The sequence below is a fragment of the Tupaia chinensis genome, unplaced genomic scaffold (assembly GCF_000334495.1).
Source record: "Tupaia chinensis unplaced genomic scaffold, TupChi_1.0 Scaffold000573_1, whole genome shotgun sequence".
Classification (NCBI taxonomy): domain Eukaryota; kingdom Metazoa; phylum Chordata; class Mammalia; order Scandentia; family Tupaiidae; genus Tupaia; species Tupaia belangeri.
In genome coordinates, this window is record NW_006160087.1 from 2,444,734 (window position 1) to 2,466,137 (window position 21,404).

General features: G+C 48.0%; 1 protein-coding gene across 1 annotated transcript in view; it reads right to left on the minus strand.

The window, feature by feature from the left end:
• Positions 1 to 21,404, minus strand: part of ZBTB8A (zinc finger and BTB domain containing 8A) — a 68,507-nt gene that overhangs the window by 8,356 nt on the left and 38,747 nt on the right. The window contains 3 exon segments of the mRNA XM_006158105.3: positions 4,131 to 4,340; positions 4,343 to 4,794; positions 19,487 to 19,586. Coding sequence (XP_006158167.3) covers positions 4,131 to 4,340; positions 4,343 to 4,793 — 661 coding nt within the window. The 5' untranslated portion in view covers position 4,794; positions 19,487 to 19,586.

The following is a 21,404-nucleotide window of genomic DNA, read 5'->3' on the forward strand; positions in this document are numbered from 1 at the left end:
CCCTTTCTCTCTCTCCCTCTATCTTTCTCCTCTCAAATTAAAACTAAACAAAATTAAATAATTCTTAAAATAAAAAGATATTTATTCAATTTGTATTATATATATATACATACACATATAGTGTTTTTAGAAAGCTTTTTTGCTATATGTACTTGCACTCACTGGAGAGACAGAAAGACAGAAAGCAAGAAATCAGTCCTCGGGGGAGATGGCCACACTGCAATCCTTTCTCCTCCAGTCTCCTTTCGGGATCTTGAGCGTGCACACACTTGAGCCTGGTGTGAGTTTATGCCTCCAGGTTTGAGACTTGAACCACGGTGAACCATGTGGGAGTCCAGTGATGTAACCACTATACCACCTGCTGGTCCCAATACTTTTTTTTAAAAAAATGAAAAAATTCAAGGTTTTTTTTTTTTTTTTTTTTTAGATTTTTGCCATAGAGCATGTGCGCTTGCCAGAGAGACAGATAGTGAGAGAAAAAGTGAGAAATCGCATCCCAAGGGGATGTTTACACTGTATTCCCTTCTTCTCCATTCTCCTCAGGATTTTGGGCATGCACACACACGCACCCAGTGACTGCTTTTAAAAAAGATAAATTATTTATTTAATGCCATTTGTTATATTTATTTTCTTTTTGGAGAGATTTTTGCTATAGGATGCATGTGCTCGCCAGAAAGAGAGACAGAAAGCAAGAAATCACCCCCCGGGGGGATGGCCATGCCACAATACCTTTTCCTCTCGGGATCTGGGCTTGCACACACACACGCCCGGCCTGAGTTTAAGCCACTGGATTTGGGACTTGAACTGCAGTCAACTACATGGGAGTTCAGCAACGTAGCTATTATGCCATATGCTGGTCTCGTTATTATTATTTTTTAATTTGACCAGAAAGAGAGAGAGAAAGCGGGCTGCTAGGTCCAGGACTCGAACCGTGAATAGCCATGTGAAAACCCAACACCTTTATCCACCACACCACTTGCCAGCCCCAATACCCAGTGATTTTTTTTTTTTTTTTGGGAGGGTTTTTTTGCTATGGGGCGTGTGCGCTCCCCAGACAGACAGAGAGAGACAGAGAGACAGAAAGCGAGAAATCACCCCCCAGGGGGGATGGTCATGGCGCAATCCCTTCTCCTCTATTCTCCTCTTGGGAACTTGGGCATGCACGGACACGCGCCTGGCGTGAGTTTTAAGCCACCGGGTCCGGGATGCGAACTGTGGTCGACCGCGTGGGAGTTCAGCGACATAGCCATTATGCTAACTGCTGGTTCCCTACCCAGTGATTTTTGAGCCACCAGGTCTAGGATTTGAACTGCAGACAGTCATGTGGGAATCCAGCGTCTTAACCATCACATAACCCACTGACCCCCAAATTTCAAGGATTCTAATTTTTTTGTTTTTGTTTTTTATTTTGAGAGATTTTTGCTATAGGGAGTGTGTGCTCACCAGAGAGACAGAAAGCGAGAAATCACCGCTCAGGGGAGATGGCCATGCAGCAATCCCTTCTCCATCCTCCTCTCAGGATCTTGGGTGCACACACACATTGCCGGTGGGAGTTCTAAGCTGCAGGGTCCAGGACTCAAATTGTGGTCAGCTATGTGGGAGTCCAGTGACGTAACCATTACGCCATCTGCTGGCCCCTTAATTTTTTTGTTTTTAACTCACACATATTCAAAATGTTTGTTGTGACTAGAGGCAAATGTCATCAATTTAAGAACAGTTAAGTTTAGCAATTCATTATTAAAATTACATTTGTAATTTTTATTTATTCTTTTCTAACTTGCTAAAGGGCACATTTACTCATCAGAGAGAGACAGAAAGAGAAGTAAGAAAGCAAGCCACCAAGTCTAGGACTCAAACGGTGGTCAGCCACATGGTCAGCCACGTGGGATTATACTCCAATGTCTTAACCACCACACCACCTGATGGGCCCTTGAAATTACATTTAGACAACATAAAATCTTTTTTTTTGGAGAAGTTTTTGCTATAGGGCACGCACCCTCAGCCACGTGGGAGTCCAGCAACGTAATCATCACACCGTCTGCTAGTTCCCTTCCTCACATTTTAAGACAACAGAACATGTTTTCTTCACTTGAGCCCTGCACTATTAAGATTCTATGTTGTTGGGACCAGCAGTTGGTGTAATGGCTATGTTGCTGGACTCCCATGTAGTCGACCACGGTTCGAGTCATGGACCTGGTGGCTTAAACTCACCCCAGGTGCATGTGCATGCGTGCCCAAGATCCCAAGAGGAGAATGGAGGAGAAGGGATTGCGGCGTGGCCATCCCCTTGGGGGTGATTTCTCGCTTTCTGTCTCTCTGTCTCTCTGTTTCTTTTTGTCTTTCTGGCAAGCTCAGATGCACTATAGCAAAAACCTCTCAAAAAAGAAAAAAAAAAGAAATATGGGATTAGTAAGAAAATCAATCGGGTTGCCTATTATTATTTTTTAAAAGAATTACTCAATTTTATTTATCATTATCATCATCATTATTATTTTCAATTTTCTACAGGGTATGTGTGCTCACCAGAGAGAAAGTGAGAAAGAGAGAAAGCAAGCCTCCAGGTCCAGGACTTGAACTTCAGTCAGCCACGTGGGAGTCCAGCAACTTAACCACCATGCCACTTGCTGGTCCCAGGTTGCCTGTTATTTTAAAACATATTATCTACAAATAACCACATTATTTTAAAGAACCTGTATGACAATCAGAGAAGTGTGAATACTGACTGGCTACTTACTGATATAACGGAATTACGGCTCTGTTCGATCAGGTGTAAGAGTATACAGTATTTCTTTCTAAGACTCTTCTATTTCAGAAATTTTTGCCACTGGAGAGACAGAAAGTGAGAAATCACCCCCCGGGGAGATGGCCATGTCACAATTCCTTTCTCCATTCTCCTCCTGGGATCTTGCATGTGCGTGCACATGCATCCAGTGTTTGAAGCCGCCAGGTCCGGGACTCAAACTGTGGTTGACTATGTGGGAGTCTAGCGATGTAATCATTATGCCATCTGCTGGTCCCAAGAGTCTACTTTTGTTTTGCTTTGTTTTGGCAATAGGGTGTGTGTGCTCCCTAGAGAAAGAAATCAGCCCCCGACGGATGGCCACACCACAGTCCCTTCTCCTCTTGGGTGCACACGGACATGTTCCCAGGGTGATTTTCAAGCCACCAGTTCAGACTCAAACCACGCAGCCAACCATGTGGGATCCAGCACCACTGTGCCACCTCCTGGCTCCAGATCCTGTTTTAGGGACATATTCTGACTATTTTATAAAGCACGGTATGCTGAGGTTTACCAGAGAAGGGGAGGGTGAAGGGGGAGGGTGCCCTGTGAAGCGATGGGCCGTGAGCCGAGTTACTGGGACCAGGTATGGGGCATGGAGGTTAATTTTACCTTTCTCTTTACTTCTGTGTGTGTCTGGAATTTGCCTAAAATGAAGATCAGGGCCAGCCAGCCACAGCGGTAATGCGCTGCTCACGCCGGGTGCACACAATCCCCGCCGCCCTGTCAGTGAGCCGGCCGGCGGGAAGTGGGGCTACAGTGTGAGAGCCGCTGGGGGTGCTCATCTCTCTCTCTGTTCCTCACGCTCATGAAAGAGAGAACTAAACTTAGAAAAAATAAGATCTAAATGAAAATACTGTATACATAATCAAAATCTTTTTTTTTTTTTTTGAGAGTTTTTTTTTTTCTTTTGCTATAGGGTGCATGCGCTCACCAGAAAGAGACGGAGAGACAGAAAGTGAGAAATCACCCCCAGGGGGGATGGCCACGCCGCAATCCCTTCTCCTCCATTCTCCTCTCGGGATCTTGGGCACACATGCACACGCGCCCGGTGTTTGAACCACCAGGTCCAGGACTCGAACCATGGTCGACTACATGGGAGTTCAGCGATGTAACTATTATGCCATCTGCTGGCCCCCCAGAAAATCATGGGCTTTGACCCTCCATACGCTTACTATTTTGACGGTCAGTTAAATTTATCTGATAGTATTTTGAATTGAAACCGCCATGACTCATGAGGTACATTTCATTATGGAAATCCGACTTGGAGAAAAAGCTCATTGGGTCATTTGCCCACAGCACCTCGGACGGCCAGCACGAGTCTCCCAGGAGCGCGGGGCGGCAGAGGTACCTGGGAAACCTGTGGGCGCGGCGTCAGGCCCCTGAGCGCACTGGTAGCCAGCAGCGGGGTCCATTTCGGCGGGCGGGGACGCCAGGCTGGAAGGCTCGGGCGATCGAGCTTCTCGCCTGCTCGGCCTGAAACGAGCCACTTCGGAAGGCTGGGACAGTCTCAAGTGCTTTGTCTTCCGGATGGACTCTTTCCTCTGCTCGTGCTTGCACCGTAGAAGGAGGCTCGCTCTGCCCCGCTCGCGTCGGCGCCTTTATCCGACAGGCTGAAATAGCGGTCTTTTTCTTTCTCGCTGATGTCTAAGGAGGACTTAATGAAAGTCTTACACACGCTGATGACGTCGGTCATCTGAAGGAAGCTGGCGGCCGACATGACTTCTATGACATTCTGGCCGGTGAGGGACAGCCTGCCCGAGTAGACGAAGTCCAGGATGACGGTGAAGGTGTCAGGGGAGAAGGCCTGGAACGTGGCCGTGGTGGGCTGGCTGGTCTCCTTGGAGCTCTGCGACAGCAGCATCTTAAAGTAGCCGCTGCTGGCGAACAGCACGTTCCGGTGCGCCTTGAACACCCTGCCTTCCACCAGGATGCTGCAGTCGCAGAACACGTCTTGCCTGCGCTGCTCGTTCAGCTGCTGCAGGAGGTGAGACTGGTGGGAGGAGATCTCCATCCTGAAGCGGAAAAGACAGCTGGTTAGCGCAGGCAGATAGCCTTTCAGAGGTGAGTCAAGGAACAGCTATTAGAAGCCTCTTTTCCCCCATTGAAAACGCTTTCTCCTGGAGAACGGAGGCGATAACAGGTGTCAAGATATCCTTTCACGCGTGGCCCCGGGGCTCAGCAGTTAAGGGAGCCAGATCCAACATGGCTGGCCGCTCCTGACTCCCAGCCCGGTGGCTGGAAAAGCACCAAGGCTGCAGAAATGGAGTGCAGAGAATTGGGGCCTCGTGACACGCCTCGTTAAGGGCGCTTCCACCCTCTCCCTCTCTTGCCTCTGGCGAGCATACATGCCCTCTGGCAACTGAAAAAAATCATTTAATACTACGTTGTTACATATTTAGAAAATTATTTGTTTCACAAGCAAACTTTATCGGTGTCTTCGGTAAGCAGGCCTATGAGTGAAATATATTGAACTAAACAGATTGGATTTTTGTCTGTGTAGTTTTCAATCTGGAGGTGTATCAGGCATTAAACAAACACTTGGTATGAAAATAAAATGACAAGTTAAGAGCTAAGGCAATAAACAGGTACCATGGGTTGTATAAAAGGGAAAACTAGGTTAGAAGGCGGTGAAGAAGGCTAGGGACCACCTCTCTTTAAACTTTAAGCCGAGATCTCAAAGATGTCCAGGAATTTGCCAGTGAAGAGTGGGGGGGAACCAGCAGTTAGCGTAATGGCTATGTTGCTGGACTCCCACGTAGTCGACCGTGGTTCGCGTCCTGGACCCGGTGGCTTAAAACTCACACCAGGCGCGTGTGCGTGCGTGCCCAAGATCCCAAGAGGAGAATGGAGGAGAAGGGATTGAGGCGTGACCATCCCCCCTGGGGGGTGATTTCTCGCTTTCTGTCTCTGTCTCTCTATGTCTGTTTGGCGAGCGCACGCGCCCTGTAGCGAAAAACCTCTCCAAAAAAAAAAAAAAAAAAGTGGGGGGAAGATTTCTGGTTCCAGCAGAATGGTGGTGTCCACAGTGTTGAAACTTTCTTGCCACAAATCCCTGGAGATTATGGCAAAAATATAACCAGAACTTTTTAAATGTGTGGCTGGGTTTGCAGGAAAGAATAAGAAATCCCTAGATGCCATTGGAGAGGGGGGGGAGGGACGTGACTGTGGCTGTAACAGGTCAGGCTTCGGGTTCTGCGAGCTTTTTTCTTTTTAGCTACTGGAGACAAGACAAACACGACAGGGGAAGTCAGAAGTCACCTCCCAGGGAGACAGCCATGTCACAATTGCAGGAAGGGTCCAGCTACCTTAACCTTCACACCACCTGCTGCCCCCCACCCCAGCTTTGTTTTCTATATGAGGGGAGAGGTCAGAACCCTCAAAGGACCACAACCTTATGAAAGGGGACTGAAATGCTGGTCATAAGTCGAGGGAAAAGGTAAAGAATGTTTGTCTTTGTAGGGAGGTGGTGGAGAACAATGAACATACAGAGGCCCTAGGTGAGATGTTCAGATCCAGTGTTGTGCCTCGAGAGATTCTGGAATCCAAATTGATGTTACCTGTGTGGCTGGGAAATAGCAACCTGAAAAATTAACATGAAAATTGGTCCGGCCGGTGGTGCCTCTGGGGCACCTTGAAGAAGCAAATGCAAAATTGATCGGGAGGGATGCTTTCAGAAAACAAGCCAGGCAGGAAATAAGCTCCGCTTAAGTGGAACTCCAAAGGGTCCCCCTTTGTACAAAAGGGCCCACTTCCAGTTTCACAGGGACACGATGCCAGTGTCTCCTACCTTGAAAACAAACACGAACACCTCCCCTTGCACTGTCTGTTTTCAGTTTTGTTATAGGTCGTGTGGGCTCGCTGGAGACAGGCAGAGAGGGAAGTGAAAAATCATTCCCCGGAGCGTTGGCCGTGCTGCAGTCCCTTCATTCTCGGGATCAGGGGCACGTGCACCCACGCCCAGCCAAGTGGCGTGGCGGTTAAGGTGGCTAGACCCCACAGGGCCAACTTTGTGGTTTGAGTCCTGGACCTAGTGGCTTGAAAATCATGGTGGGCACGTGTGTGTGTGTGTGTGTGTGTGTGTGTGTGTGCACGCGCGCCCAAAAGGAGACCGGAGGAGAAGGGACTACAGCATGGCCTTCCCCGCTGAGGGATGATTTCTCACTTTCCCCCTCTCTTTCTCCTCTTTTTCTTTCTCTGTCTCTCTCCAGGGAGCACATGTGCTCAGTAGCAAAAACACAATAATTTCATATAGTCGATATAAAATATTCTTTTTAAAATTTTAAATACTTTTTTGAGGGACCAGAGGGTTGCGTGATGGTTAAAGGTGCTGGACTCCCACATGGCAATTCGAGTCCTGGACCTGGCAGCTCGCTTTCTCACTTGCTTTCTCTCTCTCACTCTCGCTCTGTCCCTCTCTGGTCAAATTAAAATAAATAAAGTTAAATTTTAAAAAAAAATAACAATTTTTGGAGACAGAGTTCTGCTCTGTTGTCCGAGTTGCTCCTAAACGTGGTCCTTCTGCCTCAGCCTCCTGAGCGGCTGGGCCAGAGGGGTGTGCCATCAACGGAGCTTAAACCTCAGCTGAGAATGAAGAAAGCGCTGGGCCAGCCCAGGGCCTGGTGGTTGCACAGAGCTGGAGCCAACATGGCTGCCCACATGGTTCACGTCCCAGACCCAGCAGCTTGGAAAACAAGCCAGGGACTTGTGCAAACCCCAAATGCTAAGAAGATGAAGAAACAGAGGAGGGAGTATAGTGTGAACACTTCCCATGAAAGGGACTTTTCCCTTTCCATGGAGAGAGAGAGAGAGAACTCTCTGGCAGGCATGTATGCCTGTATGTTTTTATGGTAGGAGACACTGGCATCGTGTCCCTATGAAACTCTCTGGCGAATTAAAAAAAAAAAAGAATTGTTGAACGAAAAAATGCTTGCTTTTGGGAACCAGCAGTTAGCTTAATGGCTATGTCGCTGGACTCCCATGTAGTCGACCGCGGTTCGCGTCCCGGACCCGGTGGCTTAAACTCACGCCGGGCACGTGTGCGTGCGTGCCCAGGATCCCGAGAGGAGAATGGAGGAGAAGGGATTGCGGCGTGACCATCCCCCCTGGGGGGGGTGATTTCTCGCTTTCTGTCTCTATGTCTCTCTCTGTCTGGCGAGCGCACGCGCCCTACAGTGAAAAACCTCTCCCCCCCAAAAAAAAAAAGCTTGCTTTTGTATTAGCAGAGGAAGTTGTGGCCATTTATTTATTTATCTTTAATTTGCTACAGGGTGCGCGTGCTCAGCAGAGAAAGTGAGAAAGCAGCCTGGGGGTGGCCGCACCTCAGTCCCTTCTCCCTTTCTCCTCCATTCTTCTCTTGGGGTTTCAGGCACCCACGACGCACCCGGCATGTTCCTCGGGCCACACCGGCCAGGTTTTGAGCCGTGATTGGCCAGATGGGTCCCAGTTTCCAACAGACAGCGCGAGCCGCCGGCCACTCGGCCAGCCCACTCTCAGTTCTTCCTCACACTCATTCCACTCTTAGTGTCTGCTGAGAGACTTTGCTCTAGGGCACCTGTGCTCCCTAGAGAGGAGAGAGCGCGAAATCACCCGGGGGATGGCCATGCTGCAACCCCTTCTCCTCCACTCTTCTCTTAGAATTTTGGGTATGCATGCACACACACCTAGTGTGAGTTTCAAGCCACCAGGTCCAGGACTTGAACAGCGGTCAGCTCCGTGGGAATCCAGCAGCTTAACCACTATGCCACCAGCTGGCCCCCATTAATTCTATTTTTAAAAGTTTTAGTAGGGCCGGCAGAGGGTGTCAGTTATTACTCCTGGGAGATGGTTTCTTACTTTCCCTCTTGCTGCCTCTGTCTCACTGGAGAGCACACGCATCCCAAGACAAAAACCTCTTTTTTTTTTTTTTGAGAGGTTTTTGCTACAGGGCATGTGCGCTCGCCAGAGAGACAGAGACAGATACAGAGAGACAGAAAGCGATAAATCAATCTCCAGAGGGGATGGCCATACTGCAATCCCTTCTCCAGTCTCCTCTTGGGATCCTGGACCCAGTGGCGGTGGCGTGAGTTTAAGCCACTGGGTCCAGGACTTGAACTGTGCTCGACTACATGGAAGTTCAGTGACATAGCCATTACGCCAACCGCTGGTCCCTCAGATGGCTTTGATCTCTAAGTAAAATGTCCGTAAAGTTGGGGCCGGCATGTGGCGTGGTGGCTAAGGCATTAGACTCCCAAATGGTGGATGGTAGTCTGAGTCCTGGACCTGGCCGCTTGCTTTCTCTCCCACCACTGTCTCTCTGGTGAGTGCACATGCCCTATAACAGATTAGTGACATAGCAGTTAAGAGTGCTGGACTCCCACATGGCTGATTACAGTTCAAGTCCCAGACCTGGAGTTTTACTTTTCACTTTTTGTCTCTCTTTCTTTCTCTTTCTCTCTCTCTCTCTCCCTCTCTTGTCAAATTAAAATAAATAAATAGTTAAATTAAAAAAAAAATCAAATAGTAATAATTTAGGGACCAGCAGTTGGCGTAATGGCTATGTCGCTGGACTCCCATGTAGTCGACCGCAGTTCGAATCCTGAACCCGGTGGCTTAAACTCACGCTGGGCATGTGTGCGTGCGTGCCCAAGATCCCAAGAGGAGCATGGAGGAGAAGGGATTGCGGTGTGTCCATCCCCCCTGGGGAGTGATTTCTTGCTTTCTGTCTCTCTGTTTTTCTGGCAAGCACACATGCCCTGTAGCAAAAACCTCTCAAAATAAATAAGTAAATAAATAAATAAAAATAAAAAGATGTCTGGAGATCAGCAAGTGGTGTGGGGTTAGGGTGCTGGACTCCCACATGGCTGACCATGGTTCAAGTCCTGAATCTGGTGACTTGCTTTCTCTCTCTCGTCAAACTAAACAATAATAATAAAATAAATAAAATTAAATAACTTTTTAAAAAGATGTCAAAATTAAGTTACAAACTTAACATAGTCATAAAAATATCACCAGAAGGACCAGCAGATGGTGTAGTGGTTGTATCGCTGGACTCCTACATGGCCAATTGTGGTTAGAGTCTCAGACCCAGTGACTTGAAACTCACACCATAGTGTGCGTGCGTGCCCAAAATCCCAGAGGAGAATGGAGGAGAAGGGATTGTGGCATGGCCATTCCCCCTGGGGGGTGGTTTCTCACATTCTGTCTCTCTGTCTCTCTCTGTCTCTCTGGCAAGTGCATGTGCCCTACAGCAAAAAGTATCTCTTAAAAAAAAAATCACCAGCTTTTAAAAAATCAATAAGTTTATCATTTGAAGTTTATTTATTTCTTCCATGACATAAAGAGAGACAAATAGACAAACACCCCAGCAGGGCCTTCACACCACACTCCGTCCCCACAGGCACCGCACGCGGGCACACACCCACCGCTGCCGGGAGGTCTCTGGATGTGAACCAAGGTTGGTTCCATGTGGGCGAAGCTGCATTACCACTGTGCCAAGGTCTGGCCCCACGATCAATAGAAGCTAATGCTAAAGTTTTATGGAAAAATAAACTAGAAGTTAGACTGAATAATAACAAAGAAGAAATTGGCACCAAAAGATAATCATATTATACTGTACTTCCTTAGTAATTAAAACTGTGACGTTGGTGATAAAGAGACGGACCAGAGAATACGTTTTAAAAACTCATAAAGACATCCCGAAATATATGTGACAATTTAATAGCTGATGAACCACTGGTAAAGATGAACCCTTGAATAAATCACCTCGGGACAACTTCTAGCCTTCTGGGAAGCTGGCTTTGTATCTCCAACCTTATACTACCGAGATAAATTCCATATGGCTCAAGGGCTTACATATAAAAACAAAGCCACTTGGGACCAGCAGTTAGCGTAATGGCTATGTCGCTGGACTCCCATGTAGTCGACCATGGTTCGCATCCTGGACCCGTGTGCGTGCGTGATCAAGATCCCGAGAGGAGAATGGAGGAGAAGGGATTGTGGTGTGGCCATCCCCCCTGTGGGGTGATTTCGCGCTTTCTGTCTCTCTGTCTTTCTCTGTCTGGCAAGCGCATGTGCCCTATAGCAAAAAACCTCTCCAAAAAAAAGCCACTTGAGTCAGCCTATAGCGTAGTGGTTAACGAGAGCCTGGATTCCACACAGCTGACTGTGGTTCAAATCCAGCCCTAGGGCAGCCTGTACATGTCTGTCCCAAATCCCAACAGGATGGAGAAATGGAAGAGACGGGATGGCGGTATGACCATGCCCATTGTGGGTGCTTTCCCTTGCTCTCTACCTCTCTTGTTTCTCTCTGGCAAATGTATGTGCCTTCTGGCACTAAAAAATAAACAGGGACCAGCAGATGGCATAATGGTTATGTCAGTGGGCTCCCATGTTGTCAACCATGGTTCAAGTCCTGGACCCGGCAGCTTAAAACTCACATTGGGTGCTTGTGTGTGCATGTCCAAGATCCCGAGAGGAGAATGGAGAAGAAGGGATTTCCCCCTGGGGGTGATTTCTTGCTTTCTGTCTCTCTGTCTGTCTGACAAGTGCACACACTCTATAGCAAAAATTTCTGTAAAAAAAATAATAATAATAAGTAAATAAATAGCAGCCAACAGGTGGCATGATGGTTAAGGTGCTGGACTCACACATGGCTGACCAAGGTTCAAGTCCTACCCAGGAGTCTTGAAAATCGTGCTGGGCACATGTGCGTTTGTGTCCAAAATCCTGAGGGAAGGGAGGAGAAGGGACTGTGGCATGGCTGTCCCCTGGAGTGGGACAATTTCTCACTTTCCTTCTCTCTCTCTCCTCTCTGGCGAGCATATGTGCCCTACGACAAAACTCTAAATAAATAAAATAAAAACTGTTTATAAACTCAGAGCGGGAAAGGCATCTCTAACCCTGACTCGAAGTACAAGCGGTGTGAAAGAAATCGTGGAAACGTGCTTACAAAGAGGTAAACTTGTGTAGGGTCAAACTGCACAGCAAAGGGAGGAGGCAAATGACCAAATGACGGGGACAGGCCACCGAGATGAAGTCCCCGTCATGTGGACTCCTAAGAGGTTCTCAGTTTCTGAGAAATTGGTAGGAAGAAGAGTAATCACTTAACAGGAATACGACGACAGGTGTACTCAGCAAGAGCACAAAGTCCCTTCATCATAGAAAGAGCGCTCACCTCGCTCGCAGACACGTGCGAATCAAAGCTCGGCCAGTTACCGTGGCCCCTCGCCACTCCTCCGCGGTCCTCTGGGTCACCTCGATGAGGCCGTGGGAACACCCCCATCGGCGCTCTTTCCATCCCTGGCACCCGCGATCATCGTTGGCGGGAGAGAGATAATGTGGACACGGCCCTCACAGTGACAAACGCATGCAGGCTCTGCCCTGGCACCGGGTAGCTGTCCTACAGGCACGGCCGCCTGGTCGGAACAGTGACACGGAAACTCGCTGTAGCACCCTCAGCGGTCGCGAGACGGGCGCCCAGCGACAGCACACAGGCACAGACGCCCCGTGGAGGTGATGACATGACCGCACTGTCGCGGGGTGAGAAGCACACGCTGCTGACATGGAGAGGCTGTGACACAGGCTTACTTTTTTTCTTTTTTGGAGAGGTTTTTGCTATAGGGCGCATGCACTCACCAGACAGACAGAGTATCTTCAGACAAAACCATGTCATCTGATAGATAGAATTACTTCTTCTTTTCTTGTATGGAGGCCTTTTATTTCTTTTTCTTGCCAAACTGCCCTGGCTATACCTTCCAGTACAACTTTAAACAGAGGTAGTGAACACATCCTTGTCTTGTTCCACTGCACTAGTTAATATGATGCTAGCTGTGGCGTTTTTATAGATGACCTTTATCAGTTCTACTCTATTCCCCATTTGTTGAGTGTTTTTTAATCATGAATGGTGGTCATATTATTTCAAATGTTTTTCCTTTATAGGTTTGCTTTCGTCCTTCTTCTTTTATTTATTTTTTTTTTAGAGGTTTTTGCCTTAAGTGCACATGAGCTTGCTGGGGAGAGAGAGAGACAGAGACAGTGAAAGGGAGAGTGATAAATCAAACCCTGGGGGGTGGGGGGTTGACCATGTCACAATTCTTTCTTCTTCATTCCCTTCCCGAAATCTTGGGCACGCATGTACACACGCCCACTGTGTGTTTTAGACTAGTGGGCCTAGGACTCGAACCTCATTCAACTATGTGGGAGTCCAGTGACATAACCATTACACCATCTGCTGGCCCCAAGAAATAAACTACTTAAAGAAATCGTGGAAACGTGCTTACAAAGAGGTAAACTTGTGTAGGGTCAAACTGCACAGCAAAGGGAGGAGGCAAATGACCAAATGACGGGGACAGGCCACCGAGATGAAGTCCCCGTCATGTGGACTCCTAAGAGGTTCTCAGTTTCTGAGAAATTGGTAGGAAGAAGAGTAATCACTTAACAGGAATACGACGACAGGTGTACTCAGCAAGAGCACAAAGTCCCTTCATCATAGAAAGAGCGCTCACCTCGCTCGCAGACACGTGCGAATCAAAGCTCGGCCAGTTACCGTGGCCCCTCGCCACTCCTCCGCGGTCCTCTGGGTCACCTCGATGAGGCCGTGGGAACACCCCCATCGGCGCTCTTTCCATCCCTGGCACCCGCGATCATCGTTGGCGGGAGAGAGATAATGTGGACACGGCCCTCACAGTGACAAACGCATGCAGGCTCTGCCCTGGCACCGGGTAGCTGTCCTACAGGCACGGCCGCCTGGTCGGAACAGTGACACGGAAACTCGCTGTAGCACCCTCAGCGGTCGCGAGACGGGCGCCCAGCGACAGCACACAGGCACAGACGCCCCGTGGAGGTGATGACATGACCGCACTGTCGCGGGGTGAGAAGCACACGCTGCTGACATGGAGAGGCTGTGACACAGGCTTACTTTTTTTCTTTTTTGGAGAGGTTTTTGCTATAGGGCGCATGCACTCACCAGACAGACAGAGACAGGAAGCGAGAAATCACCCCCCAGGGGGAAAGGCCACGCCACGATCCCTTCTCCTCCATTCTCCTCTCGGGATCCTGGGCACTCACGTGCATGCACCCGGCATGAGTTTAAGCCACAGGATCCAGGATGTGAACCGCAGTCGACTACATGGGAGTCCAGCGACATAGCCATTACGCCAACTGCTGGTCCCCACATGCTTATGTTTTAAAAAGAAGAAAGAAGCCAGGTGCAGGGGCCCACCTGCAATCCCAGCTGCTCAGGAGGCTGAGGCCAGCTTGAGGGTCATAATGAAATCTTGTCTCTAAAAAAAAGGGGGGAGGAATGAGGCCGGCAGATGGCACAGTAGTTATGTTGCTGGACTCGCATATGGCCAACCGTGGTTCGAGTCCCAGATCTGATAGCTTGAAACTCATGCCAGACACATGTGTGTACATTCCCAAGATTCCAGGAGGAGAATGGAGAAGGGACTGAGCATGCATGCACGTGTGTTCAGAGTGAGTTTGAAGCCGTTGGGTCCAGGACTCGAACCTCATTCAACTATGTGGGAGTCCAGTGACATAACCATTACACCATCTGCTGGCCCCAAGAAATAAACTACTTTAATTTTTAATTTTTTTAGAAGTAGTTTATTTAACTATTTAATTATTTATTTATTTTCTCATTTTAACTTGACCAGAGAGGAATAAAGGGAGAGAGTGAGACAGAGAGAGAGAAGGAAAGTGAGAAAGCAAACCGCCAGGTCCAGGAATCGAATCACAGTCGGCCATATGGGAGTCTAGTGCCCTTAACCACCATGCCACCTGCTGGTCCCGAAATAAACTATTTTTAAAATTTTATTTTATTTATTTTTCCCATGAGCGAGAAAGACAGAGAGCTCTCCCACAGGGTCTTTTTGTTTTTTTGTTTTTGGAGAGGTTTTTGCTCTAGGGCGCGTCAGAGAGACAGAGAGAGACAGAGAGACAGAAAGCGAGAAATCACCCCCCAGGGGGATGGCCACGCTGCAATCCCTTCTCCTCCATTCTCCTCTCGGGATCTTGGGCATGCACACACACGCACCTAGCATGAGTTTAAGCCAGCGGGTCCAGAACTCGAACCGCAGTCAACTACATGGGAGTCCAGCGATGTAGCCATTACGCTAACTGCTGGTCCCTCCCACAGGGTCTTCATGCTACAATCCACCCCCAGCCCCAGCCAGTCCCGCAGCATGGACAGGTGAGCGCCTGGCAGTGTCCAGCAGCCAACCCAGAGCCTTCCCTGTGGGCCAGCCTCACGGAGCGTCACATCTGGTCACTGCACCACTATTGGGCCCCACCACGTTTTGTTTAAAGTTTATATAACAGATGGCGTGGTGGTTAAAGGCACTGGATTCCCACATGGGTGACTACGGTTCAAGTCCCGAACCTGGTGGCTCACTTTCTCACTTTCTCTCTCTCTCTTTCTGGTCAAATTAAAATTAGAAGTGTATAAATAAGTGAAGTTAAATAGAGTGGTTATTTTTTAAAAAATAAAGTTTATATAACAATTCTTTTTTTTTTTTTTAGAGGGTTTTGCCTATGCGCTCGTCGGACAGACAGAGAGACAGAGAGACAGAAAGCGAGAAATCACCCCCCCAGGGGGGATGATCACGCCGCAATCCCTTCTCCTCCATTCTCCTCTCGGGATCTTGGGCACGCACGTACACGTGCCCGGCATGAGTTCTAAGCCACCGGGTCCAGGACGCAAACCACGGTTGACTACGTGGGAGTCCAGCAACATAGCCATTACACTAACTGCTGGTTCCCTAACAAGTGAAATTCTATCAGCTTAAATTCTGTCAGATCTGAGCTGCGATTCTGGAGTGATGAGATTCCGTCTTTACTTAAGTCAAGACTCGTGTGCTGCCTGAAAAGATGACAAGCTGACTCCATTATGAAAAGCCGAGCTGAATTTGTCCTGGGTGACAGGAAGGAGAAGTGGGGAGGGAGGAGAGAACCAAGCTGCCATCAGGGGATCCGTTCTTTTCTTTCCCGCCCCTGCCAGTCTGGCTGTGGCTCGGATGCGGGGATGGCAGGACGGCGGGAAGGAACCGATGCCGAAGTCTGGGATGGGAAACAGACCCACGGACTGAGGGCCGAGTGGTTGTGGGACGTGGTGCGATACGCGAATGACAGCTCTGGGTTTTGTTTGTTTTGATGCTAAGGGGACGTGCACTTTCCAGAGAGAGGGACAGAAAGGAGACAGCACCCCGTGGGGAGTGCTCACTCTGCAATCCTTCAATCCCTTCTTCTCCATTCCCCCTTTCAGGATTTTGAGCACACACACACCCAGCGTGTTTCTCAGGCCAATGGGTTCAAGACTCCAGTCAGCCATGTGGGATCTGGGCACTTTAATCACCAGGGCATGGAGCTGGCCCAACAGTGCTTTTTACTTATTTGTTTTTAAAGGATATTTTTAAATTTTTAGTTATACTTATTAAGTTTGTCATAGGGCATATGTGCGCACCGGAGAGAGACAGAGAGCGGGAAAGTGAGAAAGCAAGCCGCCAGGTCAGGACTTGAACTGCAGTCGGCCAGCCCCTAACCATCATAGCACCACTCAGCCCCTAACAGTGCTTTTGGTTTGGTTTGGTTTTTGCCAGAGGGTGCATGTGCTTTCTTTAAAAAAAGAATGATTTTATTTAACTTTACTTATTCATTCATTTCTTTCTTTCTTTTAATTTGACCAGAGAGGGACAGAGCGAGAGTGAGAGAAAGAGAAGAAAAATGAGAAAGCAAGCCGCCAGGCCCAGGACTTGAACTGTGGTCAGCTATGTGGGAGTCCAGCGCTGTTAACCACCATGCCATCTGCCAGCCTTCCAGTGTTTTTTTTATTTTTAATAATTCTTTTTATTTAAATTTATTCATAATTATTATTATTTTAATTTGACCAAAGGTAGACAGAGACATGGAGAAAGAGGGAAAGTGAGAAAGCAAGCCACCAGGTCCAGGGCTCAAACGATGGTCAGCCATGTGGGAGTCCAGTGCCCTTAACCATCATAACACCTGCTGGACCCCCAACAGTGCTTTTTAAAACCTAAGTATTGGGACCAGCAGATGGTGTAATGGTTACATCACTGGACTCATGTAGTTGACCCCGGTTCGAGTCCTGGACCCAGCAGCATAAAACTCATGCTGGGCATATGGGCGTGCATGCCCAAGATCCCGAGAGGAGAATGGAGAGATGGGATTGTAGCGTGGCCATCTCCTCAGGAGGGGGGGTGATTTTTCACTTCCTGTCTCTTCATCTCGCACGCTCTCTCTCTCTCTCTGTCTCTCTGGCATGTGCACATGCCCTATAGCAAAAATCTCTCTCTCTCTAAAAAAGAAAAAAAAAAAAAAAAAAAAAAAACCACAAGTATTTAGGGTCTTTTTTTTTTCTTTTCTTTCCTTGGAGAGGTTTTTTTTTTTTTGCTATAGGGCAAAAAGCAAGTGAGAAATCCCCCCCCAGGCGGGGTGGCCACGCCACATTCCCTTCTCCTCCGTTCTCCTCTTGGGATCTTGGGCACGCATGCACACGCACCCGGCGTGAGTTTTAAGTTACCAGGTCCGGGACACGAACCGCGGTCAGCTACATGGGAGTCCAGCAACATAGCCATTATGCTAACTGCTGGTCCTTTTAGGGTCTTTTTAATAGAAATCAATAATAGAAATAGGGAAGTCTGGAGGGGAAAACTGGGTTTGAGCTGAACAGGAACCATGTAGAAGTGGCCGGATGGCCACTGGAGATGCTGAACTGCAGCTAGAGGGACAGTCAGACTTAAAGACAGGTGCAGGAGACAAAGGACCAGGCGTGTGCAGTGATGAGGGCTCACTCAGCGGGACGGGCTAAGCCGAGGCCACAGGACCGCCCTTGATGATGGAGCAGGACAGGCAAGAGAAGCCAGTCCTTCCAGACTGGTAACTTTAGGGGAATTCAGAGTCCTGCGACTTGTGAGCCAAGGGTGGGGCTTCTTTCTCTTCTTTTTTTTTTTAAAGAATAATTTCATAGGGGCCAGCAGGTGGCGTGGTGGTTAAGGCTGCTGGATTCCCACATTGAACCGCGATTCAAGTTTTGGATCTGGTGGTTTGCTTTCTCACTTTCCCTCCCTCTCTCACACTCTGTCCCTCACTGATCAACTTTAAATTAAATAAATAATTCTTTAAAAAAATAATTATTTTTGTTTAAGTTTATTTCTTCATTCATTTATTTTAATTTGACCAGAGAGAAGTGAAGTGAGAAAATAAGCCACCAGGTCCAGGACTCGAACCGTGGTCGACCATATGAGAGTGTCCAGAGCCTTAACCACCACACCTCCTGCTGGTCTCAATAAAAATAATTCTTAAAACAATTAATAATAAGGGACCAGCAGTTGGCATAATGGCTATGTCGCTGGACTCCCATGTAGTCCACTGTGGTTCGAGTTCCAGACCTGGTGGCTTAAACTCACGCTGGGCACATGTGCATGCGTGCCCAAGATCCCAAGAGGAGAACGGAGGAGAAGGGATTGTGGCGTGGCCATCCCCCCTGGGGGGGCGGGTGGGTGGTTTCTTGCTTTCTGTCTCTCTGTCTTTTTGGCAAGTGCATGTACCTTATAGCAAAAACCTCTCAAAAAATTAATAATAACAACAAACGGAATGAAGTATTTTTAAAAAGAATTATTTTATTTAACTTTATTTTTTATTTGTTTTTATTTGACCAGAGAGAGGAAAAGTGAGAAAGCAAGCTGTCAGATCCAGGACTTGAACCCCAGTGGACCATGTGGAAGTTCAGCACCCTTGACCACTACACTACCTGCTGGTCTTGGGTGGGATTTCAGGAAAGATGTGGTGAGAGTCAAGAGGCAGTGGTACAAGGGCCGATATCCACTCTTTTAACCGTCTCCCACCATGGCCTGTTAGGTTGGTGACAGTAAGCCTATGTTACCAAGAAGGGTACTAATGCAGACAGTGACTCCAAATCTGTACAACACAGCTTTGGGAAATCCAGATTCTTTTCTTTAGAGAGATTTTTGCTACAGGGTGTGTGCACTTGTCAGAGAGACAGAGAGAGACAGAGAGGATGGCAACTCTGCAATCCCTTCAGTCTCCTCTCAGTATTTTGGGCACACACGCATGTGCGCCTGGCATGAGTTTGAATCCTTTGGGTTCAGTGATGTCATGATGCCATCTGTTAGTCCATGGGCAGCTACCTCCTAGCTACCTCCTAGGCCTGATTTCTGCTCCGCAAATCAAGGGGCTGGCCTAGATAATCTGCAGTTCTTAGTAACACGAGGCTTTAATTAAGGTAGGACGGAAAAAACTCGCACACCAGAGGGGCAATGAATTAAAACGTGCGCACATTAAGGATTATCTACATTTCTTTAAGAGATTAGTCAAAATAAAGTTATCATTGAAAATAATTTAGCAGGATCGGCAGATGGTGTGGTGGTTAAGGTGTTGGACTCCCTCATAGCTGACCACGGTTTGAGTCCCGGAACTGGCAACTTGCTTTCTCACTTTCCCTCTCTCTCTCTAGTCAAACTGAAAATAATAACAATAATACTAAATAATTATTTTTAAAAAAGAAAAGAAAAGAATTTAGCAGTAGGGGAACAGGAGAGCTGGCTAAGATCAGAATGCTGAAATTCGTAGACAGTGAACTTTCAAGCCATCCACCCGTTTGCTGCTATACAAAATCTACATGAGCAAAGTTCTGCTTTTCAATGTATGTATTTAAGTGAGGCGCAATATCAGGAATTAAAATGCTCATACCTGGAAATTTATGAATGCCGCTCCTGAAATCCTTTAAGTCAATCAAATGGGGTAAAACAGGAAGACTCCAAGTCAGACCCGGGCTGTGTGGAGGACTGCCCTGTAGACATAAGACAGCTACTATAATGCGATTCCGTAACAAGAGACAGCAACAGCCGCTAAGCCACACGACACATAATCTATTTAACCAACCTATACGGGAACATCTATTCGGTCTTATTTTTTAGCATGTCAAAATAGATAATCTGGCAGGCTATCAGGTTAATAGGAAAACAGTCTGGCAGGCCAGCAGGTGGCATGGTGGTTAGGCACTGGATCCCACATGGCTGACCCTGTGGTTTAAGTTCTGGACCCAGTGGCCTGAAAAAAACCTTCGGGCGTTTGTGCGTATGGCCAACATCCTGAAACAAGATTGGAGTTGTGAGGACGGCATTGCGACCATTCCCCCAGGGGTGTGATTTCTCATTTCTGTGATTTCTCATCTCTGGCCAGTTTGCATGCCTTATGGCAAAAAAATCTAAAAACAAAGAAAAAGAATTTGCTTCAAATGGTCTTGGATGTTTTCTTTTTAAAAAATTTATTCATCATTAATATTATTTCTTAAATTGCTATAGGGCATGCGTGCTCACCAGAGAGAAAAGGAAAATGAGAAAGCAAGCCACCACCAGGTCCGAGACTCAAACCCCAGTCAGCCACGTGGAAGTCCAGTGCCCTGTTGGCCGCTGCTGGGCCCAAGGTCTCCTTTTTAAAGGCTGGCTAGCACTCCACCGTGTATGGGAGGACACTGACTTCAGCCACTCATCCATCGGTGGACGTGTAGGTTGACTCTAACGTGGCTATTATGAATAACGCTCCAATGAACGTTGGAAGTGCATGAAGTAATGAAATGTTTTCCTTCCTTCGTGATAGAACACACGTGTGCACATGTGAATGCGAGAGAGAGAAAGGGAGAGGTGTGGCCTCCCTTCCTCCAGGCCTCCAGCCCAGCGGATCTGGGGCTCTTGTGCACACGCCTGACAGGGTTCAGGCTGACTGGGCAGGGGATTCGAACCATGGGTACCATGTAGGTTCTGGCTTGCCCTGGGCCGCAATTACCACTGCACCATAGAGCCAGTCCTGAAATAATTCTTTTTTATTTTTTTTTCCTGTGGAGAGGTTTTTTTGCCATAGGGCGTGTGCGCTCGCCAGACAGACAGAGAGACAGAAAGCGAGAAATCACCCCCCAGGGGGAATGGCCACGCCGCAATCCCTTCTCCTCCATTCTCCTCTCGGGATCTTGGGCATGCACGCACACGCGCCCGGCGTGAATTTCAAGCCACCGGGTCCAGGGCTCAAACCGCGGTCGACTACGTGGGAATCCAGCGACATAGCCATTACACTAACTGCTAGTCCCAGTCCTGAAATAATTCTTAACTGAACATCCTGAAAACACCACCAGCCAAAGAACTGTTTAGATATACTTTGTATTAGTAAAACAAACACATCAACTACCCATCGCATGTGGAGGTCTGGACTCTGGCAACCCAGACTGCTTGCAAAACCACTTCCAAAAAACGCCTGAGCAGCAACAAATGCAGAATGGAGCCAAGATCACTGAGCATTCCTAAAAAGCAGCGTGATTCATTGCAGCTGGGAAGAACGGACGAAGTAAAGGAACTTGAAATGAAGAGAAGAGCAGCTGAGAGCAAAAGGTGACAGAGGTGGAAATCAGCTACTGACAGCTTTTAGGTATTACATCGAGGTATACAAAGAATGGAACTGGGGGGCCGGCGTGGTGGTTAGAGGCGTTGGACTCCCACATGGTCGATTGCGGTTCAAGTCTCAGACCTGGTGGCTTATTTTCTCACTCGGTCCCCCTCCTCCCGTCTCTTTCTGATCAAACTGAAAAAAAAAATAATAATAATGCTAAATAAAGTTA